At 43.2% G+C, this 22,239-nt stretch overlaps 3 protein-coding genes across 3 annotated transcripts; 2 read left to right on the top strand and 1 right to left on the bottom strand.

Moving 5' to 3' along the window:
- Positions 1–1,143: 1,143 nt before the first annotated feature.
- engase (endo-beta-N-acetylglucosaminidase) lies at positions 1,144–8,981 on the top strand. The gene is made up of 14 exons (XM_041063108.1): positions 1,144–1,333; positions 2,459–2,538; positions 2,669–2,870; positions 3,080–3,228; positions 3,391–3,545; positions 4,118–4,266; positions 4,347–4,518; positions 4,616–4,722; positions 4,852–4,963; positions 5,222–5,409; positions 5,538–5,680; positions 5,955–6,054; positions 6,902–7,013; positions 7,125–8,981. Exons 1-14 carry the CDS (start codon positions 1,227–1,229, stop codon positions 7,509–7,511), a joined length of 2,163 nt encoding a protein of 720 aa, XP_040919042.1. The 5' UTR covers positions 1,144–1,226; the 3' UTR covers positions 7,512–8,981.
- scpep1 (serine carboxypeptidase 1) lies at positions 8,956–16,705 on the bottom strand. Its single transcript, XM_041063109.1, has 13 exons — positions 16,584–16,705; positions 15,349–15,488; positions 14,520–14,609; positions 14,091–14,246; positions 13,731–13,805; positions 12,933–13,005; positions 11,418–11,455; positions 11,186–11,314; positions 10,699–10,783; positions 10,486–10,599; positions 10,182–10,319; positions 9,926–10,089; positions 8,956–9,202 (listed from the first exon to the last, which is right to left on the bottom strand). The coding sequence occupies exons 1-13, from the start codon at positions 16,642–16,644 to the stop codon at positions 9,140–9,142; spliced, it is 1,326 nt and encodes a 441-aa protein (XP_040919043.1). The 5' UTR covers positions 16,645–16,705; the 3' UTR covers positions 8,956–9,139.
- A 1,066-nt stretch (positions 16,706–17,771) lies between these two features.
- Positions 17,772–21,927, top strand: coil (coilin p80). The gene is made up of 7 exons (XM_041061717.1): positions 17,772–18,055; positions 18,658–19,696; positions 20,091–20,180; positions 20,504–20,551; positions 20,657–20,726; positions 20,858–20,946; positions 21,437–21,927. Exons 1-7 carry the CDS (start codon positions 17,805–17,807, stop codon positions 21,482–21,484), a joined length of 1,635 nt encoding a protein of 544 aa, XP_040917651.1. The 5' UTR covers positions 17,772–17,804; the 3' UTR covers positions 21,485–21,927.
- The last annotated feature ends 312 nt before the right edge of the window (positions 21,928–22,239 follow it).

Genomic DNA, 22,239 nt, shown 5'->3' on the forward strand with positions numbered 1-22,239 from the left:
CCCCATGATGATATCAAATCCAAAGTCCAGAGAGAGAGCAGAATCCATGCTACTATCAGAGCGTTATCAGTGTAGCTACGTCTACTTCGTTAGCACATCAACCCAATGCTGATAAGTTGGTTGTATCTGGACACACAAATCCAATCTGATCACTTACAATTAACAGTGTGGACAGTCTGTCCTAAAGAAAGATCTGATCTGAGAAACAAATCAGATTTGCCTGGAGTCTGAACAAAGCCTTATGTCTCCTTGTGCTCCAGGATCACTTCATTGTCTTCCATACAATCTACAAACTCCACCAGTCCTCAGTCTCCCTCAACCCCTCTGCCCCTGTGTCTTTCTGAGGCATATTTTTGGCACTGACATAGTATGTGAATTACTGACTCCTCTGACAATTCTCACACAGACCAGACGGATGTTTATCAGTTAGATGTTATGTTTTATTTTGCCTCGTGTTTTCCAGACACAGTCTTGTTATTATATTTTCCTCTGTTGTTTTTTCCTTCGTCACAATGTGTCCACTTCCCTTTGAATTGCAAATTTAAAAAAATTAAATTTCAGGTAACAGACAAAATGAAATACAAAACCTTTTCTATGGCCTTAACTGTTTGACTGCTTGCATTTCCATTGATTTAATTAGTTACGATCCCTGCCCCACTTTTTCCTGTAGATTTTTTTTTTTGTGCCATTTGATTTATTGATTTATTGAATCACTCATTCATTCTGACTTTTAACAGGCTTCTTTTTACATACTGCTATTGAAGTATACATCTGTACACTTTATAAGAGGCAGGCCTACTTAAATCCTTTACTTAATACATGTTATAATTTCTTTTGGAAGATTTTATCTCATAGTTGAAATATAATATTTGCTGCTGCCTGTTGCTCCAAAGGTAAAGTTGAAGATTCCTATATTGTTGTTCCATAGTTGTCTGCTAGATACTAATCGACTCATCTCCTTGAAGTAAATCTCCCTGGTCCTGCACAATAAGAAAAGATTGCTTTCTTTATCCTGCAGACCTCTGTCCATTCTCTCATGTTAAGCTGACTAAAAAACATTATAGTGACAGAATAGTGACAGAGTAGTGTACTTTATGGACCGTGCACTTTTATTCTGAAGGGTTGACGTCGGAAGTCTATCGCTGTCGTTGCCGGTAAAGGACACCTCTCCGTTTCTCTGTTAGTACAGTTTCAACTTCGTTGCGTTTACGGCTGCATCCGATGCAATGGCACTAGTAGAGGATGGAAACGCGCATCTCAGGCGAAGGAAGCGAGAGGGAGAAGAGGACAACGATGATGTGGGCGAGAAGAGGAACAAACCTGAACCCAGCCGGTACTGGAGGCTCCTCAGGAGAACGGCTTTTCACTTACTTTCAGTATCTCATGTCAGTAGAGAGTCAGTCACTTGAGCTGGCTCTGACCCAGAATGAACGAACTAGTCTTCTCTACTAGTATTTTTGCGAATTTAAGACGAATTAATATTGAACATTGGATGCGATGTCGCTGGGAAGTGCCCGTATAAAGCCTCAGTGCGGAGTCCAAGACGCAGGAAGTCCGCCTCTGCAAAATATTTTCCATTCTCCCGCTAACTCTGCCTTTTTATGTCAAAGTAACCGTGAGCCGTATAAATGAAAGCATAACAACTTTAAATAGCCTAGTGTTATAAATTATATAAACTTTCATTCTTTCCAGACAAAAGTAGAGTATGTGTTTGTGTTATAGCCACATATAGAGCGGGGGAACCGAGACTCTGTCCAACTTTGTTTGCTTGGTAGGTGATCTGTGTCAGGCCCAGTACAGATCTGAAGATGGGCCAAAGTCAAAATGCATAGATATACATCAACAACATCTACTTACAATAATCAAACCTACACACACATTGCTCTTACTTATTAATTCATCTCATTTAATTCACTAGCGGTCAGTGACACTGGTCTTCAGAGATGGAACATGGAGGAGGGGTGAGGGTTGAAAGACAGGGTGAATCAGTGAGGTGAGTGGAGGGTCATGGAGGTTAGGACATCATTGTATGTTGGAACAATCTGGAGAGAGACATTGGAAGAGGGAGACAGATCAAGAGAAAGAGGCAGGTAAATAACTTGAGGAAAATCAGCATCCAATGGAAAATATCTCAATGAATGTGATGTGCAGTGCCTCTCATGGGTCGACATCCCTAAACTGTGGAGAGAAAGTAGACTCAAAATTGTCACGTGCATCACATGATCTACAAAGGAGCAATGTGAAGACAATGTAAGACTATTGTACAAATGCACACATCACACAACCTGACAGCTGTCCCTGCCAGGTAAATGTCCATGTTTTTCCACACCCAGACACCTGCAGTTTATAATATGATGAGATAACCCTGATAACATCACCATGACAACACTCAGGCTACCCATGTGCAGTACAGCGAAATCTCATTGGTATTTAACACACCACCTTTTACCTTCACCAGGTTGGAGTCTTGTTTGGATCAACCCATGGATTCAAACAGCGTCCATGAAGTCATCAAGTACACACCCCCACCGCTACCAGGTTAGGCGACTACACCACCATTAGTTCACCTTTACAGTCTGAACTAACCCGAGCTGCAGTTTATGTCTTGATGTCCAGACATCAAACCGTCTCACGCTTCTTTTACCTGCTGTTTGCTGTTCTCTATCAGCCAAACATTACGATGCCGATACCACCGAACCAATCAGCTGCGCTCTTCAGACTTTGGATGAGCTGCTGTCATGGAAAAAAAGCGAGGCGAGCCCGTTTAACGTGGCAGCGGTCCCTCTGGCATCCCGGGAGCCTCCTCTGGCCAGCTGTCCACGTCGGACGTTGGTGTCTCATGACATGATGGGCGGCTACCTCGATGACAGGTACGAATCTGTGTTGAGGGCTAAATGGAAACACCTATGCATGCTGAGCGTCTACAGGTTTTCAATACAGGGAAAATACTGTATGTACTGTATATGGGAATGGATAAAGAAGGGCATCAGTGTTCCTGGAATGTGAGAACAATGTTGGGGCACATAAATCCTGTATGCATGATGATGGGTTCCATGTTCTGCTTTCTTCTGTTGTTAAGGTTCATCCAGGGGACACACTCAGAAGCTCCCTACGCCTTCTACCACTGGCAGTACATTGATATTTTCAACTACTTCTCACACAACCTGGTGACGATTCCTCCCGCCGTGTGGACCAGTGCTGCACATAAACACGGAGTTCTCGTTATCGGTGAGTGAAAAGGCTCAAGGCTGGAATTGAATTTTAAATCACGATTTTGAAGATTTTGGTGAGAATTTGAGAGGACAGTTCAGTTCTGTTCGAATCAGGCTTCCTGTCTTCATGTCCGCTCTGAGGTATAAAATGTCCTGCTGTGACTGTCCTGCTCCCCAGGGACTTTCATCACAGAGTGGGCGGATGGAGCCAAGGCGTGTGAGGCCTTCCTGAAAGAGGAGGAGTCGTATCGGGCGGTAGCTGATAAACTAGTCCAGATCAGCCACTATTACGGCTTCGATGGATGGCTCATCAACATAGAGAATGCCCTCAGTGTAAGTGAAAGACTTCTACGGTGGTGATCACCACAGCACTGGCATTAAAAAGTATCAGCGTCTAAACTCTTTGAGTTGACTGTTGTTCTAAGATCTCAAGTTTTTTTTTCGAATTGGGACAGTGAAGACAAACAGTAAAGAGAGTAGGACAGTGACATGCACCAAATGGTACTGCCAGCAAGGACTCATACCAGGGACTTTCTGCTCGGGGGGCACTCACGCCCGTGTGGTATGTGCCCTAACCACCCAGCTATCCAACCGCTCCCTCTGCGTATTAGTTAACATAAGTGTGTCAGCACTCGGGGGGGGGGGCATGTTAGCATGCTGTGCCTACCTAGCATGCCTGTAGACTCTTAGTCTGGTTTAATTTTCTAATAAAACCAACAGTAATGCTTATTCATAATAATACTAACAATACTAAAACTGAACTGGTCAACAGAGCAGAAGATGTAACGACAGCTGCTCAGTGTTTCCTATTGGTCTTCTGTTCAGCATGTTGACCTTTACCATGCTGTGACTGCAGTATGTCGTGTAGCACAAACACATCATGTGTGCTGTCCTCTGCTTTGCAGGAGGTCGCGGTGAAGAACACGCCTTTGTTCCTGCGCTACCTGACAGACCAGATGCACGAGCGGGTCTCCGGCAGCCAGGTGCTGTGGTACGACAGCGTGACCGAGAGCGGACAGCTAAGCTGGCAGAATGAGCTCAACCAGTCCAACAGGTAGGGACATGTCCTCTGTGGTTTCAAAATAGAGCCCAGTATAAAGTATCTTTAGTAACTGGACAAACTGTCCATAACAGGGTGTTTTTCGATGCCTGTGACGGTTTCTTCACCAACTACAACTGGGCCGAGGAGAACCTGGAGTGGATGAAGGACTACAGCGGGATCCAAGGCCGCCAGGCTGATGTCTACATCGGGATAGACGTGTTTGCCCGAGGCAAGGTTGTAGGAGGAATGTTTGAAACAAATAAGGTATGCACTCTGGATAAGGTGTGCTTTATCTTTTATGAATAACCAGGCAATAGCAGATCATTGACAGTGTGCATCTTTCTGTGATGTTTGTCTTCAGGCAGTGGAAATCATTCGGAAGCACAACTTCTCTGCAGCCATCTTTGCTCCAGGCTGGGTGTACGAGGCCCACAGCGATAAGACCGAATTCCCCAAGAATCAGGACATGTGAGCTCCAGACACACTGACACACTCCAGGCACACACTGCCTTCAATACACTCATTGATCTGCTGCATGTCAGTCAGTGGGAGAAGACGAACACATTGAAACTGAGATTGTTCCTGAACTTCCTCCAGGTTCTGGGCTCTTCTGTCAGACTACCTGTACATCCACCGGCCAGCCTCGCCTCTTCCCTTCATCTCCTCCTTCTGCCAGGGCTTTGGGAAGGCCTTCTACTGGAGAGGAAAGGTACTGCAGGAGGTGGAGGCTGGAATCAGATGATATTACTGTTACAGCTTGTTAATGCCAGTGATCATCACTTTTCTCAAAGATACTTCAAGAAACTTCTTGTTACAAGATAAACTGCGAGTAGAAAAACAGCTTTGAAAAAGTCAAAGGCTGTTAGCGTGTAGCGTAGCATGTAGTGTAGTTAACGTTATTTGTTCAGTAACATTTCATAATATAAATAAAGTTTTATTTTTCCGTGCCTGTTTTGTGTGTATGCAGCATGAGACGGGGAGGAGCTGGTTCAACCTGACTGCCCAGGAGATCCAGCCCTTGTACTACCGTACGGAGCTGGAGGGCCAGGGCTGGCTGAGGAGCCGGGGCTGCTCGGAGGACGCCTGGAATGGAGGCTGCTCGCTGCTGCTCGATGGCCTCATCCCTGTCACTCACACGGATCCACTCCGTGCCAAGTGTGTGTTCTCTGTTCACCTTTTCATGCGGGTGGAAAATGAAAATTTGTGTAACGAATCCTAAAACACACAAGTCTAGCAGCCCATTCACAGTATACCTGTTGTTTTCATTGGGTCTGTTCTCTCAGAATCTTCTCCCTCCATGTACCCCTGGCATCCAAGACCCTGGTCACTCTCATCTATAAGCCATCTGCTGGGATCACAGTCTCCCTGGAGGTGAAGACAACAGATTCCAGTCCATGCACACACGTGGACATCCAGGATGACAAACGTGAGTTTCTTACACTCTGTCCAGATTTCTTTTTCTCTCCCTCTGTTATGTTTGCCTCACTTGATTCAGTACATTTTCCTGTAATAATGGAGAGAGTTTCTGTTCATTCACTTTTTGACAGACTTCCATTTAGTCACTCGCCCTCACACATTTTAGCGGGCTAGCTGAGACACTCAGCAGGTTCCTCTGGCCGCCACACAAACCCAAAAGGAAACAGATCCACCTCCATGGGTTCGATGCTCACTCACCTACATGTGTTTTTGTGTGTCTGCAGTCACCAGCGTGTGTCCTGAGGTGTTAGATGAGGGGCATGAGTTGATGAGGCAGTTCTCTCAGCTTTATGGAGACTTGAGTCCAGATGGTTGGACTGTCAGGTAAGACTCACTAACAGCCACGGGGCGTGCACTGAGGGTGCTGCAACAGCCCCACCTCTAGGTGTCACTGTCCCTTTTTATTGTTTTGCTCTCAATACAATAAAAAAGTCCTACAGTGTCCTGTGGTGAAGTTATTGATCTGTTGGGTCAGAATAATAGAAATGATAATAATAATAATAAACTTTTGAAGCAATGGTACAAACTGATTTAAAGAGGAAAACAAAGATTAAAGCAAAACCACACAACCTTTAAAAGAAGGATCTGTTAAAGTAAAAAACCAGTAATTAACAGTTCCAAATATAATTAGAACAACAACAAAATAAACAAGCAATTATAAGAAAGCTCAATCAATGAAATAAGACAAAGTCCAGTTAGGTAAACTATAATGAAATCTAATTAAAAAGCTTAAACAAGTGTAAAATGTGTTACTGATCGCGTGAGCCTCAGATGTTCAGGCAGGGAGTCCCAGAGCTGAGGGGCCCTGACCGCAAGTGACCCTGACACCTTTAGTCCTGAGCTGGGGCTTAAGAAAAGCCAGAAGAGCCCTGCCTGAGGATGTGAGGCTGCGCTCTGGCTCGTGGAGCTGCAGCAGTTCAGCAATATAACAAGGAGCCAAGCAATGAAGTGCTTTAAAGGTGACTCTAAAACTGACAGGTAACCAGAGAGAGGGAGGGCTGTGTGTGATTAATAACAAAATCAATGCAGCGTTTGAGCAACGTGACAGACTGAGCGATCCCCAGGTGGCCCCTTTGCTGGAGACGTACAATGTCCATCCAAGAAGAATTTCTAGAGTACACTTACTCTAATTCCTGGTCTCTCTGTGTCCTCCTCATGTCACTGTGTGCAGCTGTTCGCTGTTGGAGCTTCAGGGCTGTGCTATGAGAGAAGTTGGTGTCAGCATCCAGCGGAATGGGGAGCCTCAGGACACAGCTTTCAGCTGCAGGGTGGGAGAGATCATGGTGAGACAGTCGTTGTCTTCAGTGTCTCCTCTCACTGTCTTCACTCACTAGTAAATATAGCACAGTTGTTCTAATGCTTCTTGTCTGTCTGCCTCTGTTTTTCTCTACAAGCTCCTGGATGTAGCCGGTCTGCAGCCCCCCCCTGAGCTGGTTCAGGGCCTGTGCATCTATGACGTGGTTTGGCTGCGTGGTGCTGGGACCGTGCCCGAGTCCACCTCTCCCTGCCTGCACCTCAACGCCACTCTGCGCTGGGACTACCCGACCAAGCTCGTACGCCACTTCAGGGTGTACTGGCGACAGCTGAGAGGGGCCCCGGGTCAGCTGGTCCTGGTGGGACGGGCGTATTCTAATCTTTTTCGGGTGACGGAGCTGGCAGTGCCCGAGCCCCCGGGTTTACTGGAGCTGGTGGTGGAGCCAGTGGTCAGGAAGGGCTTCCCAGTCCCAGAGAGCCACTGGGGAAGAAGAAGCCTCAGCTACACGGAAGACGTCACACAGTGACTTTAGATGAATGTTACCAAGCTGCTGCTTCTTGACTCTTTTATAAAAGGTGCTGCAAACATCACTCTGATGTAAAACTCAACATTTCCAAGTTAAAGCGCTTCAACAGCTGGCAAATTTTCCTCCTCCTCACTTCTTATTTGCTTTTGGCTCAAACAGTCAGGAGGACGGTTTTCGAGGCCCCTGTGACGACTGTTGACAGCATAGCTGACTGTCCTGCGCTACCTATCTGCTCAGCTACTTTTATATCTGAAGGTCAAATTTTAGACTTGTGAAGAGAAGGTGAAGCGGGAGTATTGACCAAACGACATGATGCACGTGATGTAAATCTGCTTGAATCGTTCTGTGTCTTTCTTTGTTTCACTGACTTTAACCGATCACGTTTTCCTTTAACAAAAAAAAAAATCCCAACTCAGCACCCACTGACTTGATTTTTCTTGAGCTTTCAGCCATATCACACTCCTTTCATCGGGACTATAGATGGAATCATTGCACTGTCTACATATTCATGCAAGACTCTTATCCTTTGATTGAAGAATGTATAATATGGCTGAAAGCTCCAGAATTGTAACTGGATCTCATTTTCTTTCTTTTCAAGAGTTAAATGAAAGTACTGATACTTTACATGTCTTGTCTATACAGTTCATATAAAGCTACAGCCAGGAAACAGCTAGCTTGGCTCCGCCCAGAGGTGAGAAAACGTGCCTTCCAGCACCTCTAAAGCTCACCAATCAACACGTTATATCATGTTTGTACAAGCAAGTGTTGGTTATGTGCTGGATTTTTTCCTTGGCTTGGGCGCTGGAGCCTCTGCTGGTTTCCTGGCAACCTCACAACAACTACAACAATACTCCAGGACATGACGTTACTATACGTATACATGTCAGCACAGATTATACTAGAGAACATCATGTGATGGGATCACACCAGCAGTGACGCACGTCAACATGTTGATGGTCTGACCCATAAGAGCTCGGTTGTTATCCCATCACACCGTGGTCTGTAGTTTTACCTCATTTTTTATAGTGGACAGGAATGAAACTGTGACACACTGATCCGTGACCGAATTCATACTGTATGTCCAGAGCAAAAAACAAAATATATACATTTCATGATATAAACATCAGCCAGTGTTTCTTTCTTCTTATTCAAATCATTCAGTGTGGATTTATCAGAAAGCGATAACCTTAATTGGCTAAAACAATATGTCAGTTAATTAGCCTGATATGGTTGAGTTGTTTTGATTTAGCAAACACTAGCCATCACAATTATGATGGAACATTAAGCGTATAAGGTTATAAACATATTATCTGAGCAGCCTCCACCCCCCAACCTCAACCCCCCACACACTTTCACCTTTCTCACCCCTGATGAGTTTGCAGCCTTCTTGAAACTGTCCCAGAGAAGAGAGAGAAGAAGCCAGTGTTTACAAAAAAAAAAAAAGACACATTTAGTCTTTATTGGGTTTATGGTTAAAATTTACACTCGTCGTTGTCGTCGTTGTAATCATGGAGGACTGAGATTTTTGATTTGGTTTAGCAGAGAGTGATTTATAAAAAGAAAAAAAAAAGGGTCATGTGATCACTGTGATTGTCAGAGCCATTCCAGCTGGCGTCAGAGAGAGTGGATCAGGCCTGCTGCGTGATCATCTTCATCATCTGCAAGGCCATAGGTCCCTGGTCTGAGGGAATCTGTCACCACAGAAGAAATAAGATGACACTGCTATGTGGAAATTATATTTTTGAATTCTTGTACAACTGATGCTATTCCTCAATCTGCTGATCACCATTGATTTGCTGCATCATTGTGCCCTCAAACATTTGTCATTTCACATAAAGTTTGCCATCTTGAATTGTCTAATGCTTAGTGAAGATCCTTATCCACCACACAGGGGCGCTACATTAAAGCTGTACTGGTTTTAGTAGATAACTCGTTGACAGTATGCCCCATGTTCAAACAACCTTTTATCTGTGCACTTGTTACATTCACCTTCAGTTTCACAAAAACATGTCAGGCCTACATTTGTCCACTTTGTGCTATTTATTTTTTCCATCTTTGAGACTGAGAGTGGTGTTCAAAGATTCTTTCAAACATGTTTGAAAGAGACATGATTGTTAATGTCCAGACCTGCAAACTCAAGTGGGATGAAAAGGGCAAACTTTGCTCTGAGACACGCAGCTGCTTTCATCCTGCACAAGCAACTCACGTTATAAATAACTACACCTCAAAGATTCAGCTTAGATCTGTGATCACCTGTTGTCGGGCAAAAAAATAAATAAATAACATAACATAAAATAAAATAAAATACTACAGTATGTAAAATTTCCATAAATGCCAACTATAGTCCCACACCCCCAGACTTTAAAATAATGTAAAAACCCAGAAAACCTGTCTACAACACGACAGTGTCTTACCATGTGACCAGCTCTGAGGATCCAATAGAAGGCAAAGTTCTTGTAGGTCTTGTAGAAAGCTCCGGTAATGCCCGGGGAGATGGGGTCATCCAGGGGGGTCCACTTCAGCTTGTTGAATGTAGGCAGCCCCTCCCACGTCAGCCTCTTCACCCACAGCTCCTGCCCTGTGGCAAGGAGGACAGATTCATGTGGCACAGCTGAAATTCAACCACCTCTACCATGAGCTGAGCAGTAGGTAATACGCTGACTGACGTACCCATGGTGTCCACTATGAGGTCCAGCTGTCCATTATAGACGGTGACATTGACTCCAGCGGTCAGCAGCTGGTTGACTATGTCCACCACAGGCTTCATGAAGTCTCCTGCCATGTAGCTGAACACCTCCTCTGCCTGGCCTGGACACAAGGCAAGACAGGAGAGGGGGAAACCACACATGAAGGACTAACAAAGGACAGATGGAGACATTTGTAAAGGGGACATGAAATTCTGATTCAAGAATGTACTGTATGTCAAATGACAATCAGAGCTGAAGGGACAGAGTCCACTGCTCAGGAACAGTACCTCCCCAAGTGACATTCTGGGGAATGATGCCCAGTTTCTTCCTGATTGGTCCATTCATCAGCTCACTCAGCGACTGCCTGTAGAGCGGATGAATGTGGCGGCGTGTCTGTAACGCTGGTGGAAAGAAGAACACGTCCCCTCTGTGTCATCAAAACCCCGTTAGCTGTTCTTAGTTAGCCGTTCTGGACGCACTCGAGTGGCACGAGGTCTTACCTATGTAGTTCTCTCCAGCGGAAGACCGGAGCTTGTCGTTCGATTCCTGGGTGAGGATGTTGTAGAAGTTGACTCCGTTGGTGTTCTGAGAAGAAAACCAAAACAAGCCCACATCAAACCTCATGGTCCCTCCACACATCAAGTCAGAGAGGCTGTACACAAGCTGAAGCTCAGCAGAAGCTGGGTGATACAACAGGACAATGACCCTAAACATTAAAGTAAATCGACTACAGAAAAACTTCAAACAAAGAAAATCTGTGTGTAGTGTAAGAACATTGTGTTTGTCTGTACTCGTTACTTAAACGAGGATCAGATCACATTTTATGACCAGTTAATGCAGAAAACAGGGTCAGTATTTCGGAGTTTACAGCACAGGCCTCAGCATATACGCTATATGATGACAGACACTACAAAAAGTGAAGCTGTTTGTCCAGAGCAGTGCAGTGTGTTGATATGTCCTCTGCTGTGAGTCCTCACGTGTACCAACCTGCTCCACCACGGTCTCGGCTACAGACCACAGCTCAGTGGCTTTCTGAAACTGCTGCTGCTCCACGGCTTGCTTCACATCCTGCGCCGCACTGTTGACGTCCGCCAGGCCCAAATCATCCAGCAGGGACTACGCAGCAGAGAGAGCACAGTCAGAGGGAAAACTCAACCCACTTGCTCAACCCATATTTTTTTTTTTATTAATTTTTTTTTGCCTGTTGTTTGTTACTTACAGTTGTGTAGAGGTACGGTCCCCACGTCATGACAGAGTCTGTGGATGAAGCACAGAGCAGTTTGCTCATTTCTCCAAAGAAAAGCTAAAGATCAACACTACTGTCTCTTTTAAAGAGGCTCTGATCAATTTAATATTGGTCTGTTATTGGCTAATATAGAGCATACAACAAAACTGAGTTTGCACCCCTGATCAATATCACTAAAATGTTTAATAATCACAAATCCTGTCCATTTAAAACAGTTTTCATTGTTGTTAGCTAAAGCCCGTGAAGAAAGAAGTTAAATTCATTTATTTATTAGATTTTAATCAACTTTTATGTTTAAGAAAAAGCTGCAACAAAAGTCAGTACATCCTTCATTCTTTCATTTTGTTTTAGAGATGTTCTGCTTCTTCACAGATGATTCTTTTCAGCTGCTCTTTGCTTTTTTTGATGTTCTACCTTCAAAACTTGTTGGATTCAAGTCATGTTAGGAAATTCCTCTCCTGCCAAACTTCCCATGGCTGGGACTGATCTTTTCATTCAGTATTTGACATAAACAAACTTGCAGCCCCATATCAGTTCACCCCCACCTCCACTGCACCTTCTGTTACTGGTAGTATGGCTCTTCCTTTACCTCCTAACCACTGCTGCAGCTGTGTTCAGCTCATGTTCCTTCTTCATCTTTATGAAGTCTCACAATCTGGTTTCATTCTGGTTCAGACAGTCTCCTCACCATGTGGAGCCATGTTGCATTAGACACAACCCAGGACAAAAAGCTGAGGAATTTGTTACACTGATCGCAGGTAAACTGATTTTGGGTGCACTGAGGTTGGACTTTGGGGCTCCATGTTTTCAAAGTAGTCTTTTTTTTTTATTTCTGATTACACATGAGATCAAATACCCTACAACTCAACTAAAAAATAATACAATCACTGTGAGATAACACAATTTGAATGAATCATTTATTATTTTTGTAGTACTGAAAAAGGGTGTATTCAGCTTTGTTGTATACTCTCAGTAATAACCCCTGACACACTCCGACTGTATGACGAGAAGAAATTCACTAAACTTCCTGCTGTTCCTTGGGTTAATGTTACTGTCTGGACTTCTGTGGAATATTGTCTCTCTTTGAATGTCACAGTGTATTTTACTATCCAGTATTATTGTGTGTAGCATCAACTCTACAGACCCCTGAAATTCTCTGAGTGCAGCAAAATATGACACAGAGTGTGATCTAAGTTGTTTCAGTACTTCCTGGTCCTCGTGTACAAGCAGCAGTCGTCTTCCTCTGATAACAACCCACCGAATTCATTACAGGGCCAGACTGGTGTCATAACACGGGTTTGAACTGGTCTGAAGACAGAGACCTACGGCGAGTTTAACTGTGTAATACACATGGACTTTGGTGGTCTCTTGATTAGCCACTGTGAGCGTGGTCCAAAATCCAGATGTGTAACATTCCTGTAGGGTGGTCATTGATAAGAATTGTGTAGACAGGCTGAGGTATCAGAGTAAAGACTGAATGATACTGACCCAGAGGGGAAATCCATGAGTCTCCAAGTGCCACACCAGCAAAGCGGCACTTCACTGTTCCTTCTGATATGGCCTGAACCGACAAGAGACACGGGTTAAAAACACATTGCCGGGTGCAGATCTCTGTTTAATTTTCTTTTCAATTAGAAACTGTGATCTATATCACAAAGACAGAGAATATTCAACCACTATCTGCTGATCAGATTATCTTATGTATGTAAATCCAAACTAAACTACAATCTGAAATTTCACAGACCTGAATCTAGGTCCTGTATCTGGGGACAATTTCACAACTTTACGGATGACATTTCATGAGTGTCACCTGGAGACCATCTTGTGGTGTCAGTGGTGAAATGGAACACACTACATGTGCTCTGTAGTTTTACCCAGTGTCTTAAAGTGGATGCGAATGAATGACTGAATCTGGGATACAATGATCCGCTACTTAATACAAATGAAGGTCAGGGGCGTAAACCCTAACCCACACACACACACACACACACACTTCACATGAAATTCACAATGCCATCTATTTGTTATGAGAGATTATTTTTGTCACAAATAATTGATTTCTATTCACTATTCTATTTGTAACCTGGGTTAAAATAACACTGTTTATTTCTTCTTCTACTCTAGAAAAACCTGCTGACTTGCAAGCAAACACTAAAATGTATGGTCATGTTATTTTGCCTGCTCATCAGTCATATGACAGTTCATAGCGGGGACTTTCCAAAATCAGTGAGCTGACGTGAACCTGAAGGAGTCTGACTAGTCTGACTACAGAAGCACTGAACTCACCTTGTTGAGCTCCAAGGAGATGGCAGCTGCCATCTTTCCTCCATAGGACTCAGAGAAGATGTAAAAGGGCATGTTCTGCAGAGGGTAAAGCAACCATCGGTTAACACTGAGCTGAAACTCACTGTAAAAAGCTCCGTAAAGCTGAGAGGAGCTGCACATTCAGATTATAATCCTTATTGTTTTAGCAAACCAAGCTGAGGTGTTCTTTGTCCTCACTGAATGGGATGGAAACAGTTTTTTTATGTCACTTTTAGACACAAGCTCCATAAGTTTGTTAAACCAAATTATCATAGCACTGAAAAGTGGGTCGCACCATTACGATGCCTGTCGATCTCAGTTGTGAGCATCCAGCAGGCTTACCTGGAACTCAGCCTTCTGAGTAAAGAAGTGTTTAAGCAGCACCAGCATGTCTGAGGCCACGGTGGCCACATCGGTGGCATAGCCGTCGGGTTTGTCCGTGTAGCTAAAGCCAGTGCCCACAGGGTTGTCTACAAATAACACACTGGCTGCCTGTACCTGAAAGAGCCAACACACACACACACACACACACACACACACACACACACACACACACACACAAAACATCAGCTTGTTAATCTCTATTTCCTTCATTTCAACATGTTTATAGACTTAATCTGGAGCATTGCTACAATAAAAGTTACAAAGGGAATTATCCATTATGAGGTGTGTGTGATCTTTGTGACCTATTAAAAAAAAAAACACACACACACACAGAAGCTAACTGAACAAAAGGTCAACTACTCTAAACCCTAAACTCAACCATCTTACCCAGCTTGTCTTTCTGGGCTTTAGATCCCTGTCCAAAGGTCCAATCTCCTCAAAGTTCCCAAAGCCAGTTCCTGATCCTCCTGGTCCACCCTAAAGACACAAGGACACATGTCATGTTCAGACAGTAAGAGCAGAGGTGCTATTTCATACAGCAAAGGTTATATACAGCTGTGTGACAAGGGACAAAGAATATATTTTTGAAGTGAAAAGATGTAAATACAACCTCTGCAGCAAACAAACCATTCTTGAAAAGCTAACTTTTTATTTCACGGTTGTTGTTTTCATCAAATGCTACATGTTTTCAATCTGGAAGCATTTTGATTTCTTTTAATGGCCTCCTTTGCTTTGTAGGCATGAATTAGCTTCATGTCCAGACTTCTGGAGGGAAGGCTCCAAACCCCTTCATGTAAGTTCCCCCTTCTGTAGTTAAAAACAGAAGCAGCACTGCTGTTGCTCATTCAGTGTCATCACCAAAAGCCTTTTTTTATGGCTAACTGGAGACATGAAACAGGAAGCTTCCTGTTCCAACCCAAAGTGTTCCAACAGACAATGTTTTCTTTGTGTTTCAGTTCATTTCCATCAAATCCTGTGTGTGACTGGTAACCATTTTAAAGGCCTACCAGTGTTTTTGACTTTCGAATGCATCCTCCTACCTTAGTTTGCAACAGACATTAGTTTTCATATTTCTGTAATTTTCACATGATATGAAAATCAGCTTGCAGAGACTTAAAGAAGAAGAAGAAAGAAGTTCAAACATGCAGAAACACTGATGTGGTCCTTTAAGGTTTAAAGCTGTCAGTAAAAATCAGTGGACCTGATCGTGTCCTACCTGCAGCCACATGACCAGAGGCAGGTCTGTGTACCCAGCAGACGGACTGTCAGCATAATAAAGCCACCAGAACATGTGGGCCCCACCTCTCACTTCCACATAGTCCCAGGCCTCCTTGCCTGCCAGAGGACTGGGGAGCCCTGCATAGGATTCAATTCAATTACAATTAATAACGAGCAGCATTAGAAACAGGGCAGTGCACTAGACCATATTATTTAGAAGAATCGTCTGAATGGAGGTTAAAGTGCTCTAATCCGACTGTTTGTTAGATTCAAGTTCTAGATCTGTTCATTCAGCTGTAACTTGATGAGGACAAACAGCTGCTGACAGCAGAAGATGAAAATAGAGATCAAACAGATATAAGTTTATTGAAAGATCTATGACAGTAACCTCACAGTCTGACCCAATAACAGTCTAATGAAGCAAGCATAATAATTCAACGAATGTGAATGGTAACTTTTTGTGTATTTTAATGTGAGGTAAAATATTACATAGAGTACTGTGTGAATCAGTGAACAGTAATTTGGTAAACTGTGGGGGCCTCTGCTGTCAGTGTTGTTATTTTAGACAACGCTGTTTGGGAAGGGCCACAGGATATTTACACTGAATTAAGCTTTAATTCAAGAGATGTCACTAAACACTGTACCACACACTTGTTGGATAAAAGATATTTCATGTCTAAATGAAAAAAGAACAAATTAAAACGATTTGTATCTGTCTATTCTGTGCTTGTATGTTACACTTTCTCCACTCTATCTTCTTGGCTTTTATTTTGATATGACAGTTTTTACTTCCGTGTCATCTGGTCTGTCTCTCTTGCTTCCTAAATTCAACATGGAAAAATGCCGAAAGGAATTTGCAAATACCAAAACTGGACCGTTTTTAATCTGGTGTCTCGTTCTTTTTTTAAATTCTGATAACAGTAAAACTGTAAAACTTTTGCTTTGAAACGAGAAAAAAACAAAAACAAAAACGAAACCTCCTGTACGTCCCCGGACCTTTCCCCCTCAGATCAGGGTTAACAGACTCAAACAGAAACACGTCTCTGTAGTAAGCCACTGTTGTAAATAAACAGCATAAACAGAAGCTTTGGTTCCGTTTAGCAGAAGCATCATCTGAGTCAAAGCGTAAAGTAACGCGAATCTAATATTAGTTTGTTATTTGTGACTTTACTGGCGTGAAAACATTACATTTAAACAATTATAACAGAAACAAATACAGACCATAAATCATACCTTTATTGACGGCAATAGCGAGTAAAAACAACAACCCAGAGGCTGCTCCGATAGGGCCCATTGTTGAAGCGTTATTTTGTGAGTGACTCTGTTCTGTTTCATTACCAGTCACATGACCACAACCGGAGTCAGCTGACCGACGTCGAGATTTTTTTTCCCCTTCTAGCTCTTTCAGTTTTAAAACTTAACGTAGCAAAGTGTTATTGTGTAGATTAGTTACCATCAACCTAATGAAGAAAATAAATAAAATAAAATAAAATAAAATAAAATAAAATAAAATAAAATAAACAGGCAAAATAAAAGTCCAAAAGTTCAACGTTTAAAATAAGTTTTAAAATGGATTTGTGTAAAATCAACTGAGATCAGAAAGAAAAGAAAATACATTATATATTTTAAAACCTTTCTGAGCTGGAAATATTAATATTAGACTGGAGCATCCTTATCAAATATAGGCTTATAAATATAGTTCTCCTTAACACATCCATGAGTGTTGGGCTACAGGGCACCATGCAGATAAGCTGTGATTGCCACTCCACTAACTGTAAGACCTATTTGTAAGATGTAAGATTATATGGCAGCCCTATGATTGACTGCCAACTGTTCTCTGCCTCTCATTTATTGTCAGCCTGACCCTCAGGTTTAAGTGGATATAGCTAACCGATGGATGGATAGGTGTAAATCTATTTGAGCTCTGTACTTTAACACAACACCAACATTTTGACAGAGAGACTGCAGAAAAATAACAGTGGGCCTCAAATTCATCCTTACCTCAAATGCACAGACATTATATTTTATTTGATCTGTAAAAGACCATGTACAATATTAAACATACATGTTACCATCACATGGTCTAAGCACATCTCACACATCATCTCAAATTCTCAAAGCCCAGAGGATGATGTTTCTCCAGTGTCCTACAGTGATGATACTCAATTAGCTTTTTAACGTTTAAGGTTTGTTTGTACAAGGACTGGAGTGGTTTAATGTTTCTCCTCTCAGCTTGTCATACAATAGGACACATGCGAAAGGATCATTGCCTGCATAAAAATCTTGGCTGCAGCCACAGAAAGACAGAACCTAATATGTGTAAAATCCAAAGCATCCTCCATACCAGCTGGTGGCGCTAACGCACCAATTCGTTGTTTATCAACCGCCAATAAAGTTCAAACAAGAGGAAGAAGAAAGGGATGTGGAGGAGAAAACCTCGGTGTTGTCGCTGTCATGGCTGCCGGCGGTAACAGCTTCATCCGCGTGCGTTTATACTTTGACTATCCGCCGCCCGCTGTCATCGACTGTCGCATGTGCTGGCTGCTCGTGGACCTGAACAAGTGTCGCGTGGTGGCGGATCTGGAGAGTATCATCAAAGAGAAGTTTGAGTACGGTCCCAGGAGCATCCTCAACCTCTTCATCGAAGACTGCTACCTGCCGCACACAGAGTGCATCTATGTGGTGCGCGACAACGACAGCGTCAGGTGCGCGTGCTGTGACATGCTTGCTGTGTTGACAGTTCAGGGCTTACACCTGGATGAGCTTGTGAGGTTTATGTGGCGTAACAGGTATTAAAGGCACGTGGAGATATGTGGGGTCCCAGGCAGAGGCGAGGATGGGGCCCCCGTATCATCACCTTGTAGAGGAACTATGGTTGCAAATTCTTTCTTTCTTTCTTTCTTTCTTTCTTTCCCTTTAAAGGGTAATAAAAGTTTATTACCTTTAAAGGGAGTCACGCATAACACATTCAACCCAGTCACACTGTCGTCATGCAGGGACTCAGAGTGTGAGCTCTGCTCCTCGTGAGTTATACTGGCTGTTCACAGGAAGCATAAAGGTGTCATGGTTGTATTATAAATATTCTACATTGGGGAAAGTTACTGTGTCTGTGCTACACAAGGTCAGTTCAACACAGTAAGTACAAGGCCTTTGGAGGACACACACAAATGTAATGCTCCTAGAGGACTTATGTAAATCTAGTCCTCTTCTCAGGTTCTCTGAAACAAAAGGAAGATCAGTAAATGAAATGTATCTAAGACACGGAAAACCAGATTTCGTCTTTTAAAGATGTGTTCCCGTTTTCCAGGGTGAAGGTGGACTTTGTGGCTCAGGTGAACGGGCACAGCAGCTGTCCAGATGCGTCAAGTAAAAGCTGCAGAAAGAGACAGAGACCCACAGAGGAGGAGGAGGAGGAGGAGGAGGAGGATGGGCCGGGAGGAAATGGAGTGAGCGTGAAATGGAAGGAAAAAAAGAGGAAAAAAAGGAGCAAGGAGAGCCTGGAGGGGGCCACCAAGCAGGCTTCAGGCGATGAGAGGAAAAAGAAGTCGCAAGGAAAACGCACAGAGAAGAAGAGGAAGAAGAAGAAGAAGACAGAGGAGAAAATCCCTGCTGCCACCCTTAAACCAGCTGCGTCTGCCAAAAAACCCCCAGCTAGTGTCAGTCAGCCTGTTAAAAACACTAAGAAGCCCCCAGCAGCACAGGCAAAAACTCCCAGTGTCTCCTCCTCAGATTCCAGTAGTAGTGAGGAAGATGCAGCTCCCAAAAAGCCAAGTGCCCTGAAAGCAGCCCCCAAAACACCCTTGACCACCTCTGCTTCCAAACCACCTCCAAACACCAAACCCACCCAGACAAAATCACACCCTACGTCATCCTCCTCCTCAGAAACGGACTCCTCCTCTGATGAGGCCCCCAGCGTAAAAACCACAGCACAAAGCAACCCTTTATCCTCCACGGCTCCGAAAAGTAGAATAAACAATAACTCAAAACCTCTTCAGGCTCCTTCTGCTCTGCCGTCCACAAACTGTGCACAGAAACAGGCTCCCAGCATAACCGTGGCTCCTGGCGACAAAGCTGCGGGGCCCTGTGACTCAGACAGGGAGGAAGAGGAGATCGAGCTGGTTATCCAAAAGCCGGTGCAGCCGCCGGGGTGGGGTGTGGGCGGTCGGCCATCCTGGAGAGGATGCAGCCGGGGAAGAGCCAGGCGTGGTGGTCCTGGAGATAGGAGAGGAGGTGAAGGGAAAGGGCTCGTCGGAGGGCAGGCCGACAGCTGTGAGTTCAGCTGTAACGGGGCGAAGGAGCCATGCTACCAGACTGATTCACTGACCAACATGTCAGTGGTCTTACAGGTCTGTCTGCATGTGTCTGCACCTACGAATACATGTACATGTCTGTGTAGCTATTAGAGGTTCTTTTAATGTAGCCTCTAATGTTAAATGATGAAATAAGAAACTCTTCTTGGCCTTGGATGTAATCCTGGTTTAGATTAATATTATAGGTAGTGAGCTAGTTAGCTGTATATATTTACAGCTTGTGTTTCAGCAGACACACATTTTATTTAATCCTTACACTTTTTGGTTTTGGAAACACCAAAAAAAAGGGACAGCACGCTTTAAACTATTTATATACAGAGTATTGTATGTACATGGTGATTGTATTACCTGTCTATTATAAAATACTGTGTATGAAAAGTGATCCATGTGAATAATCTCTTGGCCTCCTGCATGTGTCTTTGTGCTGTAGAATGGAGCAGAAAGTGCCCCCAAACAGGACTACAGCTCTATGCCCCTGCTAGCTGCCCCTCCACAGGTGGGGCAGAAGATTGCCTTCAAGGTAAGTCTGCCACAGTCTTATTAGCTACAGCATCTCTGCTGGTTTTTAAATCATAGAGGGGCAATGCTAGTGTTAACTCCTGCTGTGTCACTTTCAGGTGTCACGGGTTCTTAGTAACCGTTAATGCAGCCATAGTTACTGTTTGCTTTTTAGGTTGTTTTAAGATTAAATGATCATTTTAGATGTACCACAAATGCAGCATATGCATATGCATATGCCACCAACAAAGGAAAAGCAGTAGTATTAAATCATTCAGTGCACTAGGTTTAGTCAAAGTAAGAGACTGAATTATCTCCTAACATAATACCTGTGTGTGTTCACAGCTGCTGGAGCTATCTGAGAGCTATACGCCGGAGATATCAGAATATAAGGTGAGGGTAATTACAGTAATCTAAAATGATTATCGTGTTCATGTTGTTGGGAAGGTTCGTTCACACTGGAATCACAACACCAACCATGTTACTGTTCATTTTAAGGAGGGAAGGATTATGAGCTTTGACCCAACAACCAAACAGATTGAGCTGGAACTGTTTCACGCCTCCCAAGGTGAAGATCATTTCACCGCTGACACATACACTGTTAATCAGATTTTAAAGCGCCAAGTTCATAGATAATAAGCCATCATGTGAAAGACGCACATTTGTGATTATTCCTAACTTTCTGCATCTCTCTCTCAGCCCCTGTAGAGCCTGGGAAGTTTGACCTGGTCTATCAGAACCCTGATGGCTCAGAGACAGTCGAGTACGCTGTGTCCAGAGCTGCGTGGGTAAGCATATAGTTTCTGCTTTATTTTGTCACATGACAGATTTCTGTACTTTGCTTTTTGTTTTTTGTTTTTTCAACAGTTTGCAGCTGATTAGCTGAGTTGATGAGTGTGAAACTCTTAACGAATAACATATATAAATTATATGTTATGATATAAATTAAATTACAACTGGTCCTCACAGACTGCATTGTGTTTGGCTCTCTGTCTGTATGTTCTACTGCAGACAGCCCTTACAGTGACACAGGCAGTCAGCACAAGCAGTTAAACCCCAAATCTTTCCTTCGTCTCTGAGCCCAGGTCTTAGCCATTTTCCTCTTTCTAATTACTCATCCTAACAGGAGGAGGGTGGGGGACTGACAAAAACAGCTGCATAAAGTTTTACTTATTGGCATTTGTGGTGGTGTTTGTGCTATAGTTACCTGTAATATCCACACTCATCTTGTTTTAATAATTGTGTAATCCTAGTAACATCTTTACTTTCCTCCCTCAGGTGACAGAACGGTGGGACTCCCTGCTGGAACCAAGGCTGATCATTTAAATCTGACTAAACAGTGAATTTGTACTTTGTATATTGAATCTGTGAGTTTGACAGGGAGTCACTCCATCACGTGGCATATGACAGCTGAATGGTATGAAAATGGAGGAGATATGATTATGGTTCATTATATTCTCTTCTCTGTGCTTTTAACTAAGGCAACGCTTTGCACAGAAGAGCTACTGCATAGCAAAGTGCAGTGTTTTAAGAACTGATTTTTTTTTAAATATAGGAAAACCTGTTATTTTAATACATGGGTGAAATAGAATTGTCTCCAGGACTGGGACATTGTACAGTGGTGTGACTGTGGACATCAGTCTTGTATAAACTGTTTTCTAATAAAAAAAAATAAAAAAAAAGCATTGTCTTTCTTGGGTAAATGCTTATTGTATTATTCCAATGTGGAAATGTTCGGTTTTCTGGAAGCCCATTTCTGCTGAGAAAAGTGGTTGTAGCAAAAGTAGAAACTAGAAAATAGAGAGAGCTATTGGAATAGATACAATTCCAAATGTCAAAGTAAGGAGCTGGTGAGTTAGATTTTTCACTTTTTAGGTTTTAATTATGACACTGAGTCATAAGTTTGAGGAATGGCAAATCTAGATTTATACCACATGGTTTTATACTAACAGTAATTAATACGGTACACGCACCTTTGGATGTCTGTGAAAAGCTCAATTTAACATTTTAATTTGGTGGAAAGCAGAAGTCGGGCGGTAACCTGCGGTCTGTGTTTTTTTTTAAGTCAAATGTCAGATATA

This window comes from Toxotes jaculatrix, chromosome 18, assembly GCF_017976425.1.
Source record: "Toxotes jaculatrix isolate fToxJac2 chromosome 18, fToxJac2.pri, whole genome shotgun sequence".
Lineage (NCBI taxonomy): Eukaryota > Metazoa > Chordata > Actinopteri > Toxotidae > Toxotes > Toxotes jaculatrix.